General features: G+C 43.9%; 2 protein-coding genes across 2 annotated transcripts; both read right to left on the bottom strand.

Moving 5' to 3' along the window:
• Window positions 1-1325: 1325 nt before the first annotated feature.
• Window positions 1326-12455, bottom strand: LOC101070741 (SWI/SNF-related matrix-associated actin-dependent regulator of chromatin subfamily B member 1-like). The gene is made up of 9 exons (XM_029837574.1): window positions 12319-12455; window positions 11770-11881; window positions 8981-9089; window positions 7850-7987; window positions 5253-5380; window positions 3934-4100; window positions 3631-3821; window positions 2844-2975; window positions 1326-2577 (listed from the first exon to the last, which is right to left on the bottom strand). Exons 1-9 carry the CDS (start codon window positions 12328-12330, stop codon window positions 2538-2540), a joined length of 1029 nt encoding a protein of 342 aa, XP_029693434.1. The 5' UTR covers window positions 12331-12455; the 3' UTR covers window positions 1326-2537.
• Window positions 12456-13124: 669 nt separating this feature from the next.
• On the bottom strand, window positions 13125-17162 carry derl2 (derlin 2). The gene is made up of 7 exons (XM_003965110.3): window positions 17002-17162; window positions 16552-16617; window positions 15377-15450; window positions 15171-15264; window positions 14798-14993; window positions 14618-14708; window positions 13125-13684 (listed from the first exon to the last, which is right to left on the bottom strand). Exons 1-7 carry the CDS (start codon window positions 17092-17094, stop codon window positions 13579-13581), a joined length of 720 nt encoding a protein of 239 aa, XP_003965159.1. The 5' UTR covers window positions 17095-17162; the 3' UTR covers window positions 13125-13578.
• Between the last annotated feature and the right edge of the window lie 677 nt (window positions 17163-17839).

Genomic DNA, 17839 nt, shown 5'->3' with positions numbered 1-17839 from the left:
CATCCTTGATGTTGTTTCTGGCCCAGGACACACAGCGCTGAGGGGCAATGTCCTGCATAGCAGACAGGGAGCTCCCAGTGATTTCCCAGCTGTCCTCACCATGCTCCTCACACATTACCTCAGTCAATGGATATGGGACATCCTGGCTGGAGCAACATTGCAGGTTGTTCCTGCCAGTGTTGACAATTTGCAAATCATGGGACCAAAAGAGGAATATCTACTCAACTCATCCTGTTTTGACACATCACATTGTAACCATGCTATATGTGGTCCACTTTAGGCTCACATTCAGAATAGTCCATGCTAACTTGCCATATTTCAGCCATAACTTGCCCAAATATGTTTCAACATACTGTAGGTGGGTCACATTTGCCGAATCCTTTGTGGACCAGTCTTGTTCATTTCCAGAATGACCATTGTCTACTCTGCCACATATTTGCCAGAAATGGGATATATTCTTTTTGTGATATTCTTGCTAAATGTAGCAGTTAATACAAGGCCCAGTTTAGGTTCACATCTGTTTTGTCTGGGCAAGAACACCAGATTGTTGCCCAAAGTAGCCACATCTATATGCTATCTGGGATCAGCTATGTCAAATGCAGCGCTGGAGGCCAGCAGCACCAGCATTGAAATCACTCCATTGTCTCAAGCTCTGAAAACTTCAACAAGAAATGTACCATTTTAAACTCTAAACAATGATGGAAATATCACAACCAGACAGATCCTCTGCAGGATAACCCATCCCAACATCCTTGACCAGATCACCATACTGCTGATCCAGAATTTTGACCAGAGGCTCCACCACCCTGGACCGGAGCAGTTGCTGGCTGAGATCAGACACCAGTATTGGGTCCTCCATGGCCAGGAGGCAATACGGAGGCACCAGCCTAGCTGCCAGGACTGCCGGCTCTGGCAGGCCAAGCCAAGTGTACCCAAGATCTCCTGCCCCCTAGGCTGCACATCTACATGCTGCTATTCCACCAGAGTGGACTGTTTTGGCCCATTCAGTGTGAATTATATATGTGTACAGTATATATTTGTGTGTGTTTGTTACACCATCCATAATTAGTCACTCCTTTTTTTAAAAACCATAGCATTTTATTCATCATGTGCTTATTGTGTAGATACAAATATCAAAAGAGCAAATGTTTCCCTGCGTCTGTAACAAGTGTTGGAATTGAACTAAAATATTATAATATCTTTACGCCAAAGAATGATTCATGTAAGGAAATTTACATTTCAGGTTTCATGGCTGCAGAAAACCTTAATGTTCCATCATTAATACTTCATGCATCAGTTTAATTAGAATCCAAAACATGCACATCAACAGTTCTACACTTCCTTTATTCACATTAACAAAAGATTGTAGAAGATGAAGCAACAGGTTATAAATAAACATTCCTCAAAATCAAATTTAAATACATTAGTTCACAGACCTCATTGACTTTGGTAGCTTATTTTTCCATTACTGAATGGCATCGGTAGATAAGCTCCAGTCCGTGGGGATGGAGCAAACCTCCAGAAGCAGTGGACACATCCGTCCCTTAGACATGCTGTAATCAACGTGGCACACTACAGGATTTAAAATGGTTTTTAGAAAGTGTCAGAATTGTTGAAGTTTTTACTTTGTTTTTGCTCTTGGCTATAAAGTCATGCTTTTAGAAAAGCTGTGCTCTTGTTCTATTGCTGTCGTTTGAAGAAATGTACAAGCAGCCCACAAAACATTTTCCAGCTCTTGATGTGACATAATCTTGCTTTATTCCATCAAGACCTAACTGGTTACAGCACAACAGTTGAGTTGTAGACGTAGAAACAGAAATCACACGAAATCACTCCCATCCATTTTTAGGTCTTTCCACTGAGTTCAAACATGCCAGCAGCAGGAATTAGCATGCGCTGATTTATACTCATTAAAAAAGAAATGACATAAACGTGTAGTTGACATATATCTTAGCAGTTAAGTACTAAAATATGAATGAAAATTGTACATAGTGTGATGTTTTCTGAGAACCCGTGGTATAAATAGCAGGTATAGCCATAATTAGGACAAGTAACATAAACATCTGGTTCATTGGAGTTGAGATGTTTCCCACAGCAAACGGCCAGAAAAAAAGGAAAGATCACCTGAAAATGCTACAGAATCCCTCAAGGTGATGGTCCAGAAAACTAACTCAAGCTATTGCTCATGTTTAAGTAGGATGCTGTTGCATAGAGTGTTCACGTTTGCGTGTGGAAGAAGCTTCCTCACCCCAGCTCCACCCTTCCCCAGCAAAGTAGACTGGTCAGAGTGGAACAGACTGGCCAGTCAGAGTGGATGGATCTATACTGGGTTCATACTACAGCAGGTATGGAAAAGCAACCTTTGATAGTAAAAGTATGTGGAATGATGTCAGCCAGGTTGAGCAGATCATAAGCAGAGGAATGGTGATGTGATGCTTGGAGTCTCAGCTAGAACCACAGGACACGAGGTTATCATCCAGATGTTCTTCACTCCATACCTGGAGGTGGGTGAACTCAGTCTGTCGGGGACACGTCTGTCACCAGGATGGAGCCGTGTTGGCCAGTCGTCTCATACGTCTGGAAGAAAAGATCACATCATGAAGACGCTTTACTTTGGAGGTTCCGTCAGCACACTGAGTCTACAACAACACTCCTCTGAAATAGGCAACATTTGTACGGTTTTAACATTTTCTGTTTTTAAAATGACAGAAAAGCTGGTTAGACGGAGTACAGGGTACAAATTATAGCTGAAAAAGAAAGAAAAACGTGAAACTAACAATTATCCCCACAAATATGCTCTTTCAATGAAAGCAAAAAAAACAGAAACACTGCATCATTCTCACCTCGTGTTTCTATCTTGGTCTCGAATCTTTTTCTCCATCTCAGCATCAGTGAGGGTCTCCAGTAGGGGGCACCATTGATCGGCATCTCCAGTGTTGCGAATGGCGATCTCGACTGTGGGCAGAGGGTTCTCGCTGAAAACAGACAGAGGTGGACAGAGGTGAGTCCAGCCAGCCAGAAACACACACCTGAGTGTTTAGCTAAGGTCACATCTGTGGTGTGAACAGATGTGTCTGGATGAGCTGACAGCACGTTTACACGTCTCAGCATCCAGGATTCCCCCTCACCACGGTCTTACCAGCGTCCCTCAAGGCTGGATGATCCAAGCACGTTGGACAGCACTGACCAAAACTTAACCAATCATATCCTGCTTGCGTATCTTACGTCATGTCTTTTATTTTGCATCCATGCACACAGTAGAATTTCACACACGTCGCTTCAGCTGCTGTCACACGTCACAAGACCCAGAAAGAAGAGGCAGCGCCTGAGGAGATGCAACTGGGACCGATGGACCTTTGAAGGCAGAACTTGCACTGATTGTTGGGCATCAGCACATGTGTGCGCAGATGTTCAGCATGAAGAACATCAACAGCGCATTAGGTCTTCAGCACAGTGAAACCGAGGGAAGATTCGCTTTCGCGGCCAGAGAGAACTGTCTCTGTGGTGTCCAGAGCTGTGAGACTCTGTGTGTACCGCTGGTCTTCCTTCCAATCTAATCTTCTCATCTACAGAGAATCTCTCCTGTGCTTTGATCAAATGTGCTCACAGGTGGACTTTCAAGAGCCTTACCTGAAGGCATAGGTCCTCTGGTGCCAGCTGAGCTGTCCCCGGATGCTGTAGGCGATGGTGGTGACAAATTCTCCCCCCAAACCCAGCTCAGAACACAGCTTGAGTGCAAATGACTCTGGGGAATTCTCCCTCTCTGACATGTCCCATTCGAACTGGTCCATGAGCGAGATGTTTCCCACATGGATGTTTAGCTAGGAAATAAGACAGTTCTTGTTTTTGTATTTGTTTTCGATCTAATTAACAAAATTCAAGACAATGAAATGTGATCTCGCAACAAGTATGGAGGTGTGGAGATGCTCCTACCTTGATAATAACCCTCTGGTCCGTCTGCTCTTCCAGTATGGTGTCCATGGGATACGACTCAATCTGTTGACGAATAGCCGAGGCGATAGCGGGGACAAAAGCCAGAGGACTCAGGTCCAGGTCATCACATAAAATCTCTGCAAACATCTCCGGGGTCATCAGTTTCTCTGAGAAAGGGAAGTTCCAGGAAACACAGCACTTTAGGTTGTGAGTGTAAACCAACATTTCCTGTTGTCTTTACAGGTGGATCATGACAAGAGCTTCTGAGAACATGTCCCTCAGAGAATTGCTGCTGACTAGCCCTCTTTCCAAATTCACTGTAGAAGACAAGAATGCATCTAGCAGGTCAGTGATTGCTGCTGTGAAGATGAGCTGTGATCCCTCCACAAGTGATCCAGGCGTTTAGTCTCACCTGCACTGGAAGACCAGCTCATGCATGTCCTGCATTTACACACACTCTTCCAACAAAACCCAGATCAAATCAAATCAATCTTTTTTTATTTAGCGTCTTTTACAATCAAAATTATTTCAAGGCGCTTTCCAGAATCCCAGGGCCTGACCCCCAACAAGCAAAAGTGGCAAGGAAAAACTCCCCTTTAACAGGAAGAAACCTTGAGCAGGACCAGGCTCATGTAGAGGGACCCTCCTGCTGATGGGGGGGCTGGGTAGAGAGAGAGGAGAGGAGAGGAGAGGAGAGGAGAGGAGAGGAGAGGACGGGCACAGCGGGTCAGCGGGGCCGGAGGTCATGTAAATGAATACAGAAGGGGGGGGGGGAGAGAAGCAGAAAAACTACACAAGAATCGGCATAACTAGTCTGCTTGATGAGGAGGAGGAAAGATAAAGAAGATCAAACACATTGGCCCCGCCCACCTCTCCACACAGGTCTATTACACATCTCACTACTATGGCCACACTAGGCTTGGGCCCATGGTGCAGCTCGCTCCACAGCATGAAGCATTTCCATGGCAGAGGTGGAATAGTTGATCTGCTAAAGAGTTTGGAGGATCTCTACTTATCGATGAACCTTTATTGAACCAGATCAAAAACCAACATTGGAATCCAGACCTCTTTTTCCAGGGTGACCTGTCCATACAGAGGAGTCCTAATGTTGATGACCTTTATGCTGGAATCCCACTGGATGCGGAAGCTCTGCATTATTGCTTCAGATGGCGGCGCCGTGACACGGCACATTCACAGCCAGTGGAAGCGCACGCTTCATCGGCTCAAGTTCAGCGATACCGCTTCTCCTCACAACTGTTAGACTTTGTGAGGCTCAACGTGTTTTAGTGTTGCGGTTGATGATGTCATCTTATATTTACCGTTCATATTCCAGGTGAAGGTATCTCGCAGTTTCTGGCCATCGATCTCCATGTCTAGACGAATGGGCACTAGCGCCTCCAACTGTGCAGCATTCTCATGGATCACTGCAGGGTCGTGATCATCAAAACTATGCAAACAAAGGCCATCATCAGTGCAGGTTATTTGTGAGTAAATAGCATTTATTACAAAAATGGGTTGAACTATGAAGCACTTTGATAAATGTGGCTATACTGTGGCTGAACCTCAATTCTGGAGCTGCTGGCTGCAGCATCCCATAGCTGGAGCAACAGTCTCTTAAAAGTCAGTCTCTAGTTCCATTTCCCATAATTCATAATTCAACAGATCCCACTGATTCTTCCACCTCTGCTCTTCTGGGGTGGCTCACGGTCACGTAGTTAGGTGGTGACTCCAGTGAAATGAAGGCTCTTACTGGAAAGGGGCTATGAAGACTATCCAGTAGTCGCAGAATACCCCCCACAGGATATCACTGTTCTTATCATGAGCAATTCCCAGCATGACAAAGAACATGTGGGCCCCAACAACCCCCAAACCCGCAGCAACATCCTTTGGATAGTAAAGCTGGTTCAGCATGGAAACTGGTTGGTTTGTAGATTCCATGACCACCATCATGTGGTCAAAGCGGGAGACACTGCCAGCACCTTGATCTGAATTCTTTTGTTACATAGTTGTGAGTCATTACACTTAGATGTCATGTGGACCATACAGATCTTAATACAGTGGGACCTCTACTTACAAATGTCTCTACATGCGGAATTTTCAGGTTACGACACGTCTCAACGGGAAAATATTTCCTCTTGTTACGAAAGAAATTTCAGGATACGAAAACGTAAGGATATGAAAAATATGCTACCGCTGCTACTCGCAGCTCGCGGAGTTTAGCGAACGTAAACATGCTTGTAGCTGCTCTGCCATTGGATATCGCCTAGCATCTTCCTGTCATCCCATTGGCTAGGAGGGACGTCAATATGTACAGGTTTGTGTGTATCCCAGCGTCGTTTTCGTTTAACTTTTATTCGCTATGGACCCCAGGAAAGTGATGGAGCAAAGTGAAAAAGAAGAAGAAGAGAGCTTTTTTTGTCCATACAAACGAAGCAAGAAATAATAGAAAAGCATGAAAAAGGGATGCGTTTGGTTGATCTCGCCAAAGAATATGGCCATAACCGGGATTTACAGTTGGTGTTTGAATGTTTGTCCATTAGATGGTGGTGTTACCACAAGTGTTAACGTTCATTGCTAGTAATGACGGCTAATGTAAGATTAGCCTGTAATAAAGTTAATTTTGTTCCTGGAGAAGCCTTGCACTGAATTCCTACATTTGTTGTGCAGTAATCTATTTGTAACATGTATTTGTTACATGTTTTGATGCATTTTTATGATTTATAAAAAAAATTATGTCCGAATTTTTGGGGGCTTGGAATGGATTAGGGCATTTACATGGAAAACTCGTCTCTACTCACGGAATTTTCAGGTTACTAAACACCTTCCGGAACCCATTAGTTTCGTAAGTAGAGGTCCCACTGTAATATGTTGGGATGTGGGAGTACTGATACCAAGTGTGTGTACTGGTCCGATTCAGCCTTATTTCCAAGCATTAGTACTGGTAATAAGTGCCAGAGCAAAACTACCACCTGTTCACACGATCGTGGCGCCTGCTGACACACATGTGGCCTTTCCAGCCCGAAGATTGGGGGTTTTATTAAAGTTGCAAGGGTGGTGGTTCGAAGGATAGTCCCTTTTAGACTTTCCACTGGTCTGGTGGGTGATATCAGATGAGCCAATAATTGGCATTTGACGTAATTGGTAAGATCGAACATAATGTCTTAATTCAGAGATGGGATCAATGATGTCGCCGTCGTTTTGAAATGGTTTGCAATGATTTGCAATGATTTCTGTTATCTGGCTTGTTGACTGCGAAGACGTTTAACTGCACCAAACGTTTGTTAGCTACTAACAATTGTTAGCTACTGATATTTGTTAGCTACTGACCATTGTCAGTTACTGACGATTTTGTTAGCTGATGATTCAACTTTAAAAAATTTTATTGTCTTGTCACAAAAACATAAACACCACCAAGATGTAAATAAAAACAAATGCATTTAAACAAATTAGATGTGTTTTTGCTTTAAACAAAGAAAGCAAAATAAACACATCATTCATTTCAATGTGGTTTATTGGCCCCAAACTGATAAAGTTGACAAGACTGTGTATGTGGCAACTGATTTTTAATCTTGAATATGTGTGATATGTGTCGGCGGTGCTTAAGAATATTTTCCTCCCTCCTGGATCCTCAGTTGACAGAACACAAGTTTCTAAAGTTGAGTTATCTCAATAGACAGATTGCTCCTTTTGCTATTTGGTTCGGCCCCAAAACTCCTGTCGGTTTTGTCTGTCTGTTTATCTTTTTTCATTTCACTAATTTTTTTTTTACACACACACACACACACACACACACACACACACACGCACGCACACACACACACACACACACACACACACACAGGAACACTGGTATGGACCATTGTTAATAACACGCTGTAATAGATTCGAGGGTAACAGCAGCACAGAGGAGTCTCACCACAATGGGAAAGTCCTTTTCTTGTCTCGGCCGATTCGGTTGCGGTTGATGGTCGTGGAACAAGGCACAGCATCTAAGTGGTGGGAACTGTTTGGTAATGTGGGGATCCATTGACTGCTCCTCTTGGCTTTCTGTTCTCTTTCAAGAAAAAATAAAATAGTGGTGATAAATTCAAAAGTCACACCTCAGGACTCTAAGTCCTCCACGTCTCTAGATCCAAGCTGATGCGGTCCTTCCTCCACCTGAACCTCCACTCTCACACCTCCAGGACAGCTCACCACTGTCCTACAGGACAGAATCCCAGCAGCTCTCTGACCTTCTCCGTATGTCTCCATTGACAACATTTAACTGTAATCTTGAAACCATCCTGCTGCTCACAAATGTTCACTTCTGTCCCCAGTCTGTTATCGTCTGTCCTCAGTTTATATCGAGTCTGCCCATCTGTCCTCCGCTTCTTCTACTCTTTCCTAGAGCTCTGCAGGTCTTCCCTCCCTCCTCAGGAGTCCTTTCAGATCTTATTGACCAACTCCATCAGAACCTCTTCAGCTGCCTCCTGAAGACACCTGTGTCCCTCCACAGGTGTGTCATCAGGACCAACTGTTTCCAGTCTTCATCCTCTTCAGTGGTGTCTCACCTGACTACACTCTGCTCCTTCCTGCTCCACAACAGTCACATCTTCTACTCCAGCAGCTGTCAGAACATCTCCATCACTGATCACTAACCTTCTGCATGTCCACATCAGCATTAATCAGGTCTGCAAAAGTGTCTAGTTTGGTGCTTCGTGTCAAAGTAACATCTCCGTAGATGACAGAGGCATCAGGTGGATTCACTTTACTTGTCAGTGGTCAGAATCGTATTTGTCTTATTGGGGTCCAACAGATAATTATTTAATGTGTCCTTTTGGAATCCAATGCAAAAGTACACATCACCCTTTCTTCCTTTGTTTTGTGAAGCAGTTTCTGCCACCTTAAATTTTTAAGGTTTAATGGCTGTGAACTACGCTGGAAACCAGTGACCAATTTGCTGCAGACCAGCTGGTAAACACACACACTTAAATCGGGAAGACAGAGAAAAACAATCAACCAAAGGAGAAATAATTAGAATGTTGGATACAATGAAACCTTGGATTACCTGAGGTAAGCTGGGGGTTCTGTGCTGATGGAAATCGCTTTGTATTTTTCATCATTGCCCTCAAAGATCTCCTCACATTCCGATGCTTTCAGCAGGGTGACGCTGGTGGCTGCAGGCGAGCGGCAAGATAACAAACAGGACAAACATTGTTACTCTAATTAGCAGTCTCAAGTCTGTGTAGTGTGTGTGTGTAGTGTGTGTTAGACAAGGAACTGGACATGACCTGCTAGTCCCTGATAGCAGTGCCACAGAAGCCAACAACACTCTAACAAGCTAGCAGAGCCAGTCTGGATCTGATTCTAAAGGAACGAAGGAAATTCAGGACGGATCATTTTGCACAACTTAAAGATTTAGAGAAGAGACAAATAAAACAAACGAGAGTGGAAAAAGTGGAATAACAGATCTTGGAACTCAAAAACAAGGTAATGAGGAAACTGCAACATTTCATATCGGGGTGAACACTAAGATGATGGACCAAGGGGGGCCCAGCTAGGGAAGACATGGGGATCTGAATATGACTCATCGATCTTCCTTTTGTGGAATATTTGCTGTACCAGAATTTGGAGTTCGGTCTGGAGGTCTGGAGTCCGACACCACTGAGCCACCGAGCAGAGTGAAAAGAGCACAATACACTCTGGTGTCAAGGAAACATGGAAATGAGGACAGAGGAACCAGATTTGACCTGGATCAGGACTACAAACAAACAGGAGCAACGTTACGTGTGTTTGTGGGGGGCTAAATAAGTGAGTTTTTAAATTCATATGAACCCCTGCTGAGAGTGGCACTCAGTGATCCAAGAGAACCTCCTCTACGTTCTAATCTAATATATCCTTCTGTTAGGTGGACAGAAGGCAGCAAAGATCTTAGGTGGTGTGTATGTGATACACATTGTGAGATTAAAGACTGGAAATCAAAGAAATAACAGCCCTGTGTAGAATAATGAAGGCCGGATTTCTAGAAACACTGGTTTTCGCTCCGTACAAATGAGAAACCTCATCAGCAAGAAAGTAAAAAGTGTAGCAGAGAAAAGCAACTGGTGGTTCTATCAGTTTAAGACTTGTAGGCAGGAAGAGGATGACAGATATTGAAGAAGAGTGGACAAGTTCAGTTTTTCATTAAAAAGACTATATCAACTTTTTCAGCTGATATAAACCCTGTTGTATTAAGACATGAAAGCAGCTCATATTACAAACTCCCCACATAATGGACACCTAAATATAAGTAATTAAGAATAAAAATAAATACATTTAAATAACATTTCTGATAAAGAAAATTAATAAAGGTCTCCAATCATATCTGTGGTCTTCACGATCAGGAGGAAAATCTGGGAGAATGATGCAAACCCACCAAATCACAGTATGTTGGTGTATAAAAGACTTTTCTGGGTGCCACATATTAAATTAATCATTATTGTTAAATGATTTCAATCAATCGATCGATCTTTATTCATATAGCATCTGTTACAATCAGAATTCTTTCAAGGCGCTTTCCAGAATCCCAGGGCCTGACCCCCAACAAGCAAAAGTGGCAAGGAAAAACTCCCCTTTAACAGGAAGAAACCTTGAGCAGGACCAGGCTCATGTAGGGGGACCCTTTCATTGGCTTCCATCCCTCCGCACCTCCACTTTAAACCATCTTGCTCTTGAGACACCACTTGAACACGCAGCGCTCTTACTGGTGCAGAGTGCCGACAAATTTTACGTTGAAATGTTGACTTAAAAATATGCAATAGAAAGAATAGCGATTGACCACGTTTGGAGCTGTAGGTGTCCTGGATCAAGTTGAAGAGACGTCTCATTTACAGTGTTGGTCTATTGGAAACGTCCTTTCTAGATGTAGTTCCCCTATGTCTATGGGCCAAAATCCTCCGCTGTTCTATTGCCTCTATGTCTTTGGGCTGAATTCCACTGCTGGTCTAATGCCTCTACGTCTATGGGCTGATGTCCTCCGCTGGTCTAGTGCCTCTACGTCTATGGGCTGAAGTCCTCCGCTGGTCCAGTGCCTCTATGTCTATGGGCTGAAGTCCTCCGCTGGTCTAGTGCCTCTACGTCTATGGGCTGAAGTCCTCCGCTGGTCTAGTGCCTCTACGTCTATGGGCTGAAGTCCTCCGCTGGTCCAGTGCCTCTATGTCTATGGGCTGAAGTCCTCCGCTGGTCTAGTGCCTCTACGTCTATGGGCTGAAGTCCTCCGCTGGTCTAGTGCCTCTATGTCTATGGGCTGAAGTCCTCTGCTTGTCTAGTGCCTCTACGTCACTGGTTGCAACTCTAGGTTCGGCTCCCAGAGGCAGTAATAAAGGAATTCATGTACAACCATACAGGTGATGTGGAGATCAACACCATGAACAAATGAATCCACTCTTACTTATTTAGTTCATATTTTGATGTTACCAATGTTTCCGTCGGTGAAAACAAGTCCACTGAATAATTTGTTTAAATATATCTTAGGTTTAAACTTCATATATTCCAGTAAAGTTTACTTAGTATCTTAGTGAATACGATGTTTATTTTTGCTTAATACAGGCAAGTCAGTTGTACCTGATATTGCTGTAGAAAAATATACTTCAAAATTATAATTACAAAAAAGTTACAAGCAAAACCTATGAGTTATTTTTTGGGAAACTGATCTTATTCAGTGTTTGGTGGATCCTTCCCACAAAATGTAATCATATCATGTGCAAAGACAATAAAGAAATCATCCACCCATCCATCTTCCTCTCAGAAAGGCTGATTGATTGAATGTGATTGATTGAATGTGATGATTTGGGGTTGTTTCAGGCTGACAGCACTCACCGTGTGATGAGGCTACTATTTTCTTCCTCTCCTCCACTGACGCCAGTCTCCTCCATAAAGACGGATATCTTTTATACAGAGAGCCTCTGAACATACGCAGGTAGTTCCCAACCTGGAGGTGAGACCACAGCAGATCTTTGAACATTTGCACATGTCACTGATAGTCCAGATCTATCCAGGCACAATTACAAACCAAAATGAGCAAAATAATAAATTGCAGGAATAAAAAGAAAGTGCAGTCTTCAGTATGAAGGTGAGTTTTGACACGGCCAGACCGCTTCTTTTCCTACTCCATCTCAGAAAATCAATTAAATGTATCCAGAATCGTTGTTTTCCTATCAGAAATGGACCTTAGTTGTCCAGGAACCTTCACAGGTGAAGGCTTTCCTCCAGAATTCCTTAGTTCTGGTTCAGGCCGCTTCATGTCCCAACAAGCGCTTACAAAAACAGGCATTTAAAGCAAAGACTGCACATTTGAGTGCAGGCATGGAGCAGCAGAACACCGAGGAAAATTTTTGGTTTGTTTGCCTGGTTACTGAGGCAGATTACCGGCTCCAGCATATTTCATGTCTGGATCCGTTTGGAGGAACTCCTCAGTTATCCACGCAGCTCAGTCCGGTTCCGGAGGATAGAATTAGCTGATTCAAACCGGTTCTGTAGGCGCACCGCTTCCCGAGAAAAGATTCGAACGCCACTTTCTTTGTTTATGGACCGATCTCGGCTCGCTAACGGGCTAGCATCGCCTAGCTAAAGGCCGGACAAGTCAGGCTCCTTGGGGGGCATCAGCGGGGAGAGTCGGTGAAGAGAAGTGGACAAACCTCCGAGCCGACCATGTAGAAGTCTCCATCTTCTTCCAGCTGGAACTTGACTGGTTTCTGGCCGAAGGTTTTACTCAGGGCCAACTGCATCCTGATGCAGCTGCTCGGGGCTCAGAGCTGCTTCGGGCTCCTGGTCGCCTGGAAGGAAGTCAGCTCAAGTTGGGAAACCGGGAATACCACAACAAACCGGGTTTATTAGGCTGGTTCAAACTGGAGGACCAAATAAGCGAGTGAGCCAAAGGCTAGCTTTAAGCTTTGGGTTTGATCGGAGGTTCCTATGAAGCACGATCGGGTCTTTCCCGACCCCTTCTGGTGGAAGACAAGAAATCACTGCAGAGTCCAGTTGTCTGCAAAATGTCTCATTTCTCTTCAGGACTGTTTGACCTTCTCAAGTTCTTCACAGCAGTAGTGCGACTCTCGGAACAACCTCATCATAAGAGTCAACCCACCGAGTTTACCATTTCTTACAGCATTTTTCACATTCAAAAATCAAAAAGAGGGTAGAAGTTCACAAGTCTCCCAAAGCTCACTCGATGTTAGATGTACAGTAAAAACACACCTGTTTATTTACAGCAACTTTAAAAGAAGAAACAGCCATGAAAACAAAGAAAAACATGGTTTTCAAAGTACCCCCAAGCAAAAAAACATTTATTTTGTGGTTTTTAAATAATCATTTGCTGTTATCACATTTTGCCCCTCTTTTTGGTATTTTTTTTTTTTTTTTTGAGAAGAACACAACAATGACCCAAGTAGGACAACTGATGACTTAATCCATCTGGAAAGTTCTGTTCTGTCGTCGAGTCTTGGAGAAAAAGCGGCCCCAGGATTTGCTTCTGATGAGTATTTTAGCCCTGACACAAAAACCACTGACAGTCCATCCAAAGCGCTTACATCCATCCGTCTGGCCCAAATCAGCCAGAACCAACCAGACATGTCCGTCTTGACCACTTCTTTTTCCTCTAGTGCTCCCTGCATGTGACCTGGGACACCTTTAACCCCCCAGGCGCTGGCCTTCCCCCCAGGGAAAGCCTCCGGGCCTCTCCTCTGGCAGTGGGTTGTAGTTGGCATCTTCCTCTGGAGTCTCAAACAGCATCTTTCTGTGGGGGACAACCAATGAAGGCGTCTCAGAGACATCACTCAAATAGCAAACACTAATGGATCATTTCACAGGGGAATGTCTGCGCTGGTCCCCACCATAAGGATCATTAACCCTGTCAATTTAACAGCCTTGTAGGTAACAAGCTAGGAAACATTTCACAAGTATCACATATGAGAACTTTCCTCCACTGTCAGTATGGCAAGTTCAAGATTATGGACAGACTCCAAATGCTTTGTCCCACAGGGGAGGACGAGCTGCAGAAACAGCTGCAGGGCAAAAGAAGAAAGCTTTCACACATTCCTGATTTATGCTACATGGCTACATGCTAATGGTCTCACCAGTTAACTTATTAAACCAGACTAAAAGTGAAAAGTAGCCCGGGACTGAGGCCCACCAGTGCTGTGGCCCCGGGCTGAAGCCCGTCAGTGCTCAAGCCCGTCAGTGCTCTCAGCAGCAGTCACAGCCTCCAGCCTTCTGGGCTACGCTACTACAGCTTTGGACCTTCTTCTCTGCAGGTCCTCTGCAGCCCATCAGATTGGATGGAGACAGTTGGTGGACAGACATTGCCAGGTCAGGACAGTGGCTGGTCCACTCCAAGCCCTTTAGACTTCCCTCACACACTCCTGTTGTCTTAACTGAGTTACTGTCTGGTTGGAAGCTGGACCTTCAGCCCAGCCTGGGCCCCCGAGAGCTCTGCCTCAGCTCCACATCTGACAGTTGATGTTGAGGAACCATCAGCATCATTATCATTGTCAGCTGTGTCATCAGGTCATTACACCATCCATCCTTCAGCCTAGTTCTCATTCTGAGCTTTAAGCAACTCAGCCTTCTCCTCACAGCTGAAACCCAGCTGAAGCTGTGCTTGAAGCTGGGTTGAATTTATTTTCTCTGCTCATCTGCTGCGGTGTTAAAAGCAGTAAATGCGTCTTACATAATAGATGGGGTCTTTAACCACCTTCCTCCACCTGGCTGATTGGGAAACACGTCCTCTAGAAAGAAGTATACGTGGCCAACAACGATTCCTGGAGTAAAATTTAAAATAGAATGTTACAGTCATGTCAGCATATGCAGAGAACTGAAGCATTAAACAAAGGCAGCAATAGGTTGGTACCCAAAAGATCCACAATGATGGAGTTGCCCAGAAGGAGGGAAAAGCCCATAAGCACCCAGGGAAGGAAGGGGGCCTGGAAATTCAGCAGACCGAAGAAATTCATCCGAACATTGGGGTTTCTCCTGCTCCAAACATACACCAGCATGATTGTGAAGGCTTGACCCAAGAACACAAGGCTGACAAAAATCCCAAATATCTGAAGTCTCATTAAGAACAGGACAAATATAAACTGGTAGTGCAACTGGAAAGAGGGATAACTCACACACTGGGGCCTTTCTGTGTAAGATTTTATGGCAGCAAAGCATAATAAGACATTTAAAAGTGGTGATGAATATAACTTTTCTACCATCGGAACCATTGATTTGAAGGATACAGTCATCAGAAATCCCCCAAAAAGAAACATGAAGACAAAGTCAGCTGTTCGTCCTCGGAACGAACCCTCCTCCAGCATCCGGCAGTATCTGTACCTGAAGGTCCAAGATGAGGAAACCAACACACAAACGTTGCATCCAAAATCATTACAGCAAAGATCCATTTCATCCCTCTATCCACCCTTTCACTCAGACCTGACAAGGATACAGGAAAATCATGTTGAACAGGAAATTGAACCCAACTGGACCAAAAAAGAGGAAGTTTGTTATTAGTCGCCATACCTGCAAGAGAGAACGAAGAAATGACCTGTATTTTAATATGCACACATCAGAAGGACTCCAGCTCCTGGTGCAATGACCATCAGTTCAATAGTGGGTGGTGGAGGTGTAGCATTTAACACGTCCTCACATGTCATCAAAAACAACAAATCCGAAGCAGTCTCACCCCCAAAAATCCAAACTTCAGTTCTCAACTGCATGAAAAATGACTATTTCTTTAGGATACATGTTTTCAAAAAGCCCCCAGGAGTTCTAAGGTGCATTTGGAAAGTCTTCAGCTCTTTCTTTTGGTTGAAATAATAAAAATATTTCATTAATCTCATCTTCTTAACCACTTTATCCCTGTCAGGGTCACAGGGAGGGGGCTCATCCCCCTGTCTGGAAGAGCCTCCAGTTCATTGCAGGTGAGCATTTGTGGGTTCAGTACCTTGCTCAAGGGTACCTGGGCAATGCTCTGAAGGGGTTCCGGCACCTTCCCCTATTACCAGAACACCGTCTCATTTGGTCTGCTCTGGGGCTGGAACTGAGAACCTTCCGCTCCTCAGCCCAGTTCCCAACAGGCTAAGCTACCACCACCAGAATTTAGATTTCTAATTAATTCAAAAGGGCAAATGTAAATTTGAAGTAACTCAAGTATTCAGCATCTTTGCTTTGACACCCCTCCCAATTGTCTTTGAGATGATTTTAAGGGTTAACTGGATTACACCTGTGGGAAACTCATTGACTTGATTTGGAAAGACTCACCTGTGTCTGGCTATGCTCCAACAGGTGACAATACCTGCCAAGCATGTGGTTAAAAACAACTGTCTCCAGTAAAGTGGAACAAATAGAACAATATGGGTAAAAAGGTCTGGAGGTGAGGGAGGAAGTTGAAAAAGGCCAGTGCACCAATCTGAGCTTTACTGGTGACGTACAGTGAGTTACCTGTACCTGGGCTGGAAAACAGGATAAGGGGATAAAAAGTGCCATTTTAACTGGATCACTCTGGGGGACTGTGTTGAATTCATGACACTCTCACTCATTTATTGTAGTGTAAGGCTACAATCTCACAAAAGTACAACTTTCCAAACCACTGTACAAATACAGAAATAACAGATTACTCACCTGGTAGTTTCTTAGGATTAGATCTGGATTAAAATATAGTTGAAAAGGTGTGATGATTTCTAATTGCTATCAAAAGACACAAGATGAAACTAAGTGTTAGAGATACAAACGTATTAAAACTTTATTCTTTTATCCATTTTAGTAAAAGGTGAAGCATCTCTGCTTGGCTGAGATAAGATTAGAACACTTGTAAAATGAAAATAGAAACTAACATTTTATGAACACAACAATTGCACGAGCAGAAGTTGCCAATGACAATGACAGAGGCATTTTAAAGCGGGTCCGGTCACTTTGATAAACAGCACAAGAATAACCTCAATAAGCAGGCTGAGACACGTACCCCTAAACTGTGCTAGAGCCGGATATAGCGCGTTAATGCATCAGGAAAACTGCTACGACAACAGCAAGACAAGCATCAGCAACACCAACTACAGCCGGTATTTTTCTTACCACTGCAGCCGTTGTGAGGACACAGGCGGTGGTGTAAGCCCTGGTAACGACAGGTATCTGTAAATATTCTTGTTGAAGCGTTTGGTACGCCATTTTGGACACAGACAGCTTCCGGTATTTTCTGATTCCGGTACGTCATCACTGACTTCGTCGCTGTCTTTCTTCTTCGTCTTTATTCGTTTTCTTCGCAAACAACTTGCTCTTCCGCCACCTACAGGACCGGCATGCAGAGCGGCCCAATAGTAGAAAAACGCTAAATTCCTAGCATTAATCGTGTTATGCTCAGGTTTTAGTGGACGTGCTGTCCCTGCTGTTTAGTTTGATTTATTGTAAAATAATGTGTTTCACTTTCATAATCGAGTAATGACTTTCCTCAACTTCCAATAACTCCACCGTTTTTCGAACATCATCGAGCTATGAACTCGGATCTCGCGCGCGCGCACACACGTCGAAAACAATGCATGACGTTTAAGAGATTATTTAGCACACAACGGCATCTCTTTAATTTCTACCTTTGTGGGTAGGAAGAAACTAAAAGAGCCAGACCACTATTCTGTAGTATGGTTAAAAATGAAGGATTCCAAGGATAGTATTTTGTCCCCATGTACTTTAAACACTGATTAGCTATTGTGAGGATAGATTGAAAGATGATCTGGTGTTGTTTTTTTTAATAAGTGGGGTACAATGTGCAAATATCGAAGCCTTTGACATTTGTTTCAGTTTATCTTTAAAATGTGTTGTAGACTGGTATCCATGTGGTAGTGTTGATACTGGAAAAGTGGCTCATACATTGCCTCTCGGCATTCCAAATCCACCCAGGTCTGAATACCTCAGTTCA

The sequence above is a fragment of the Takifugu rubripes genome, chromosome 6, assembly GCF_901000725.2.
Source record: "Takifugu rubripes chromosome 6, fTakRub1.2, whole genome shotgun sequence".
NCBI classification, from domain to species: Eukaryota; Metazoa; Chordata; class Actinopteri; order Tetraodontiformes; family Tetraodontidae; genus Takifugu; species Takifugu rubripes.
The sequence above is the reverse complement of the archived record's forward strand: the minus strand, read 5'-3'. Positions and strand labels throughout refer to the sequence as shown.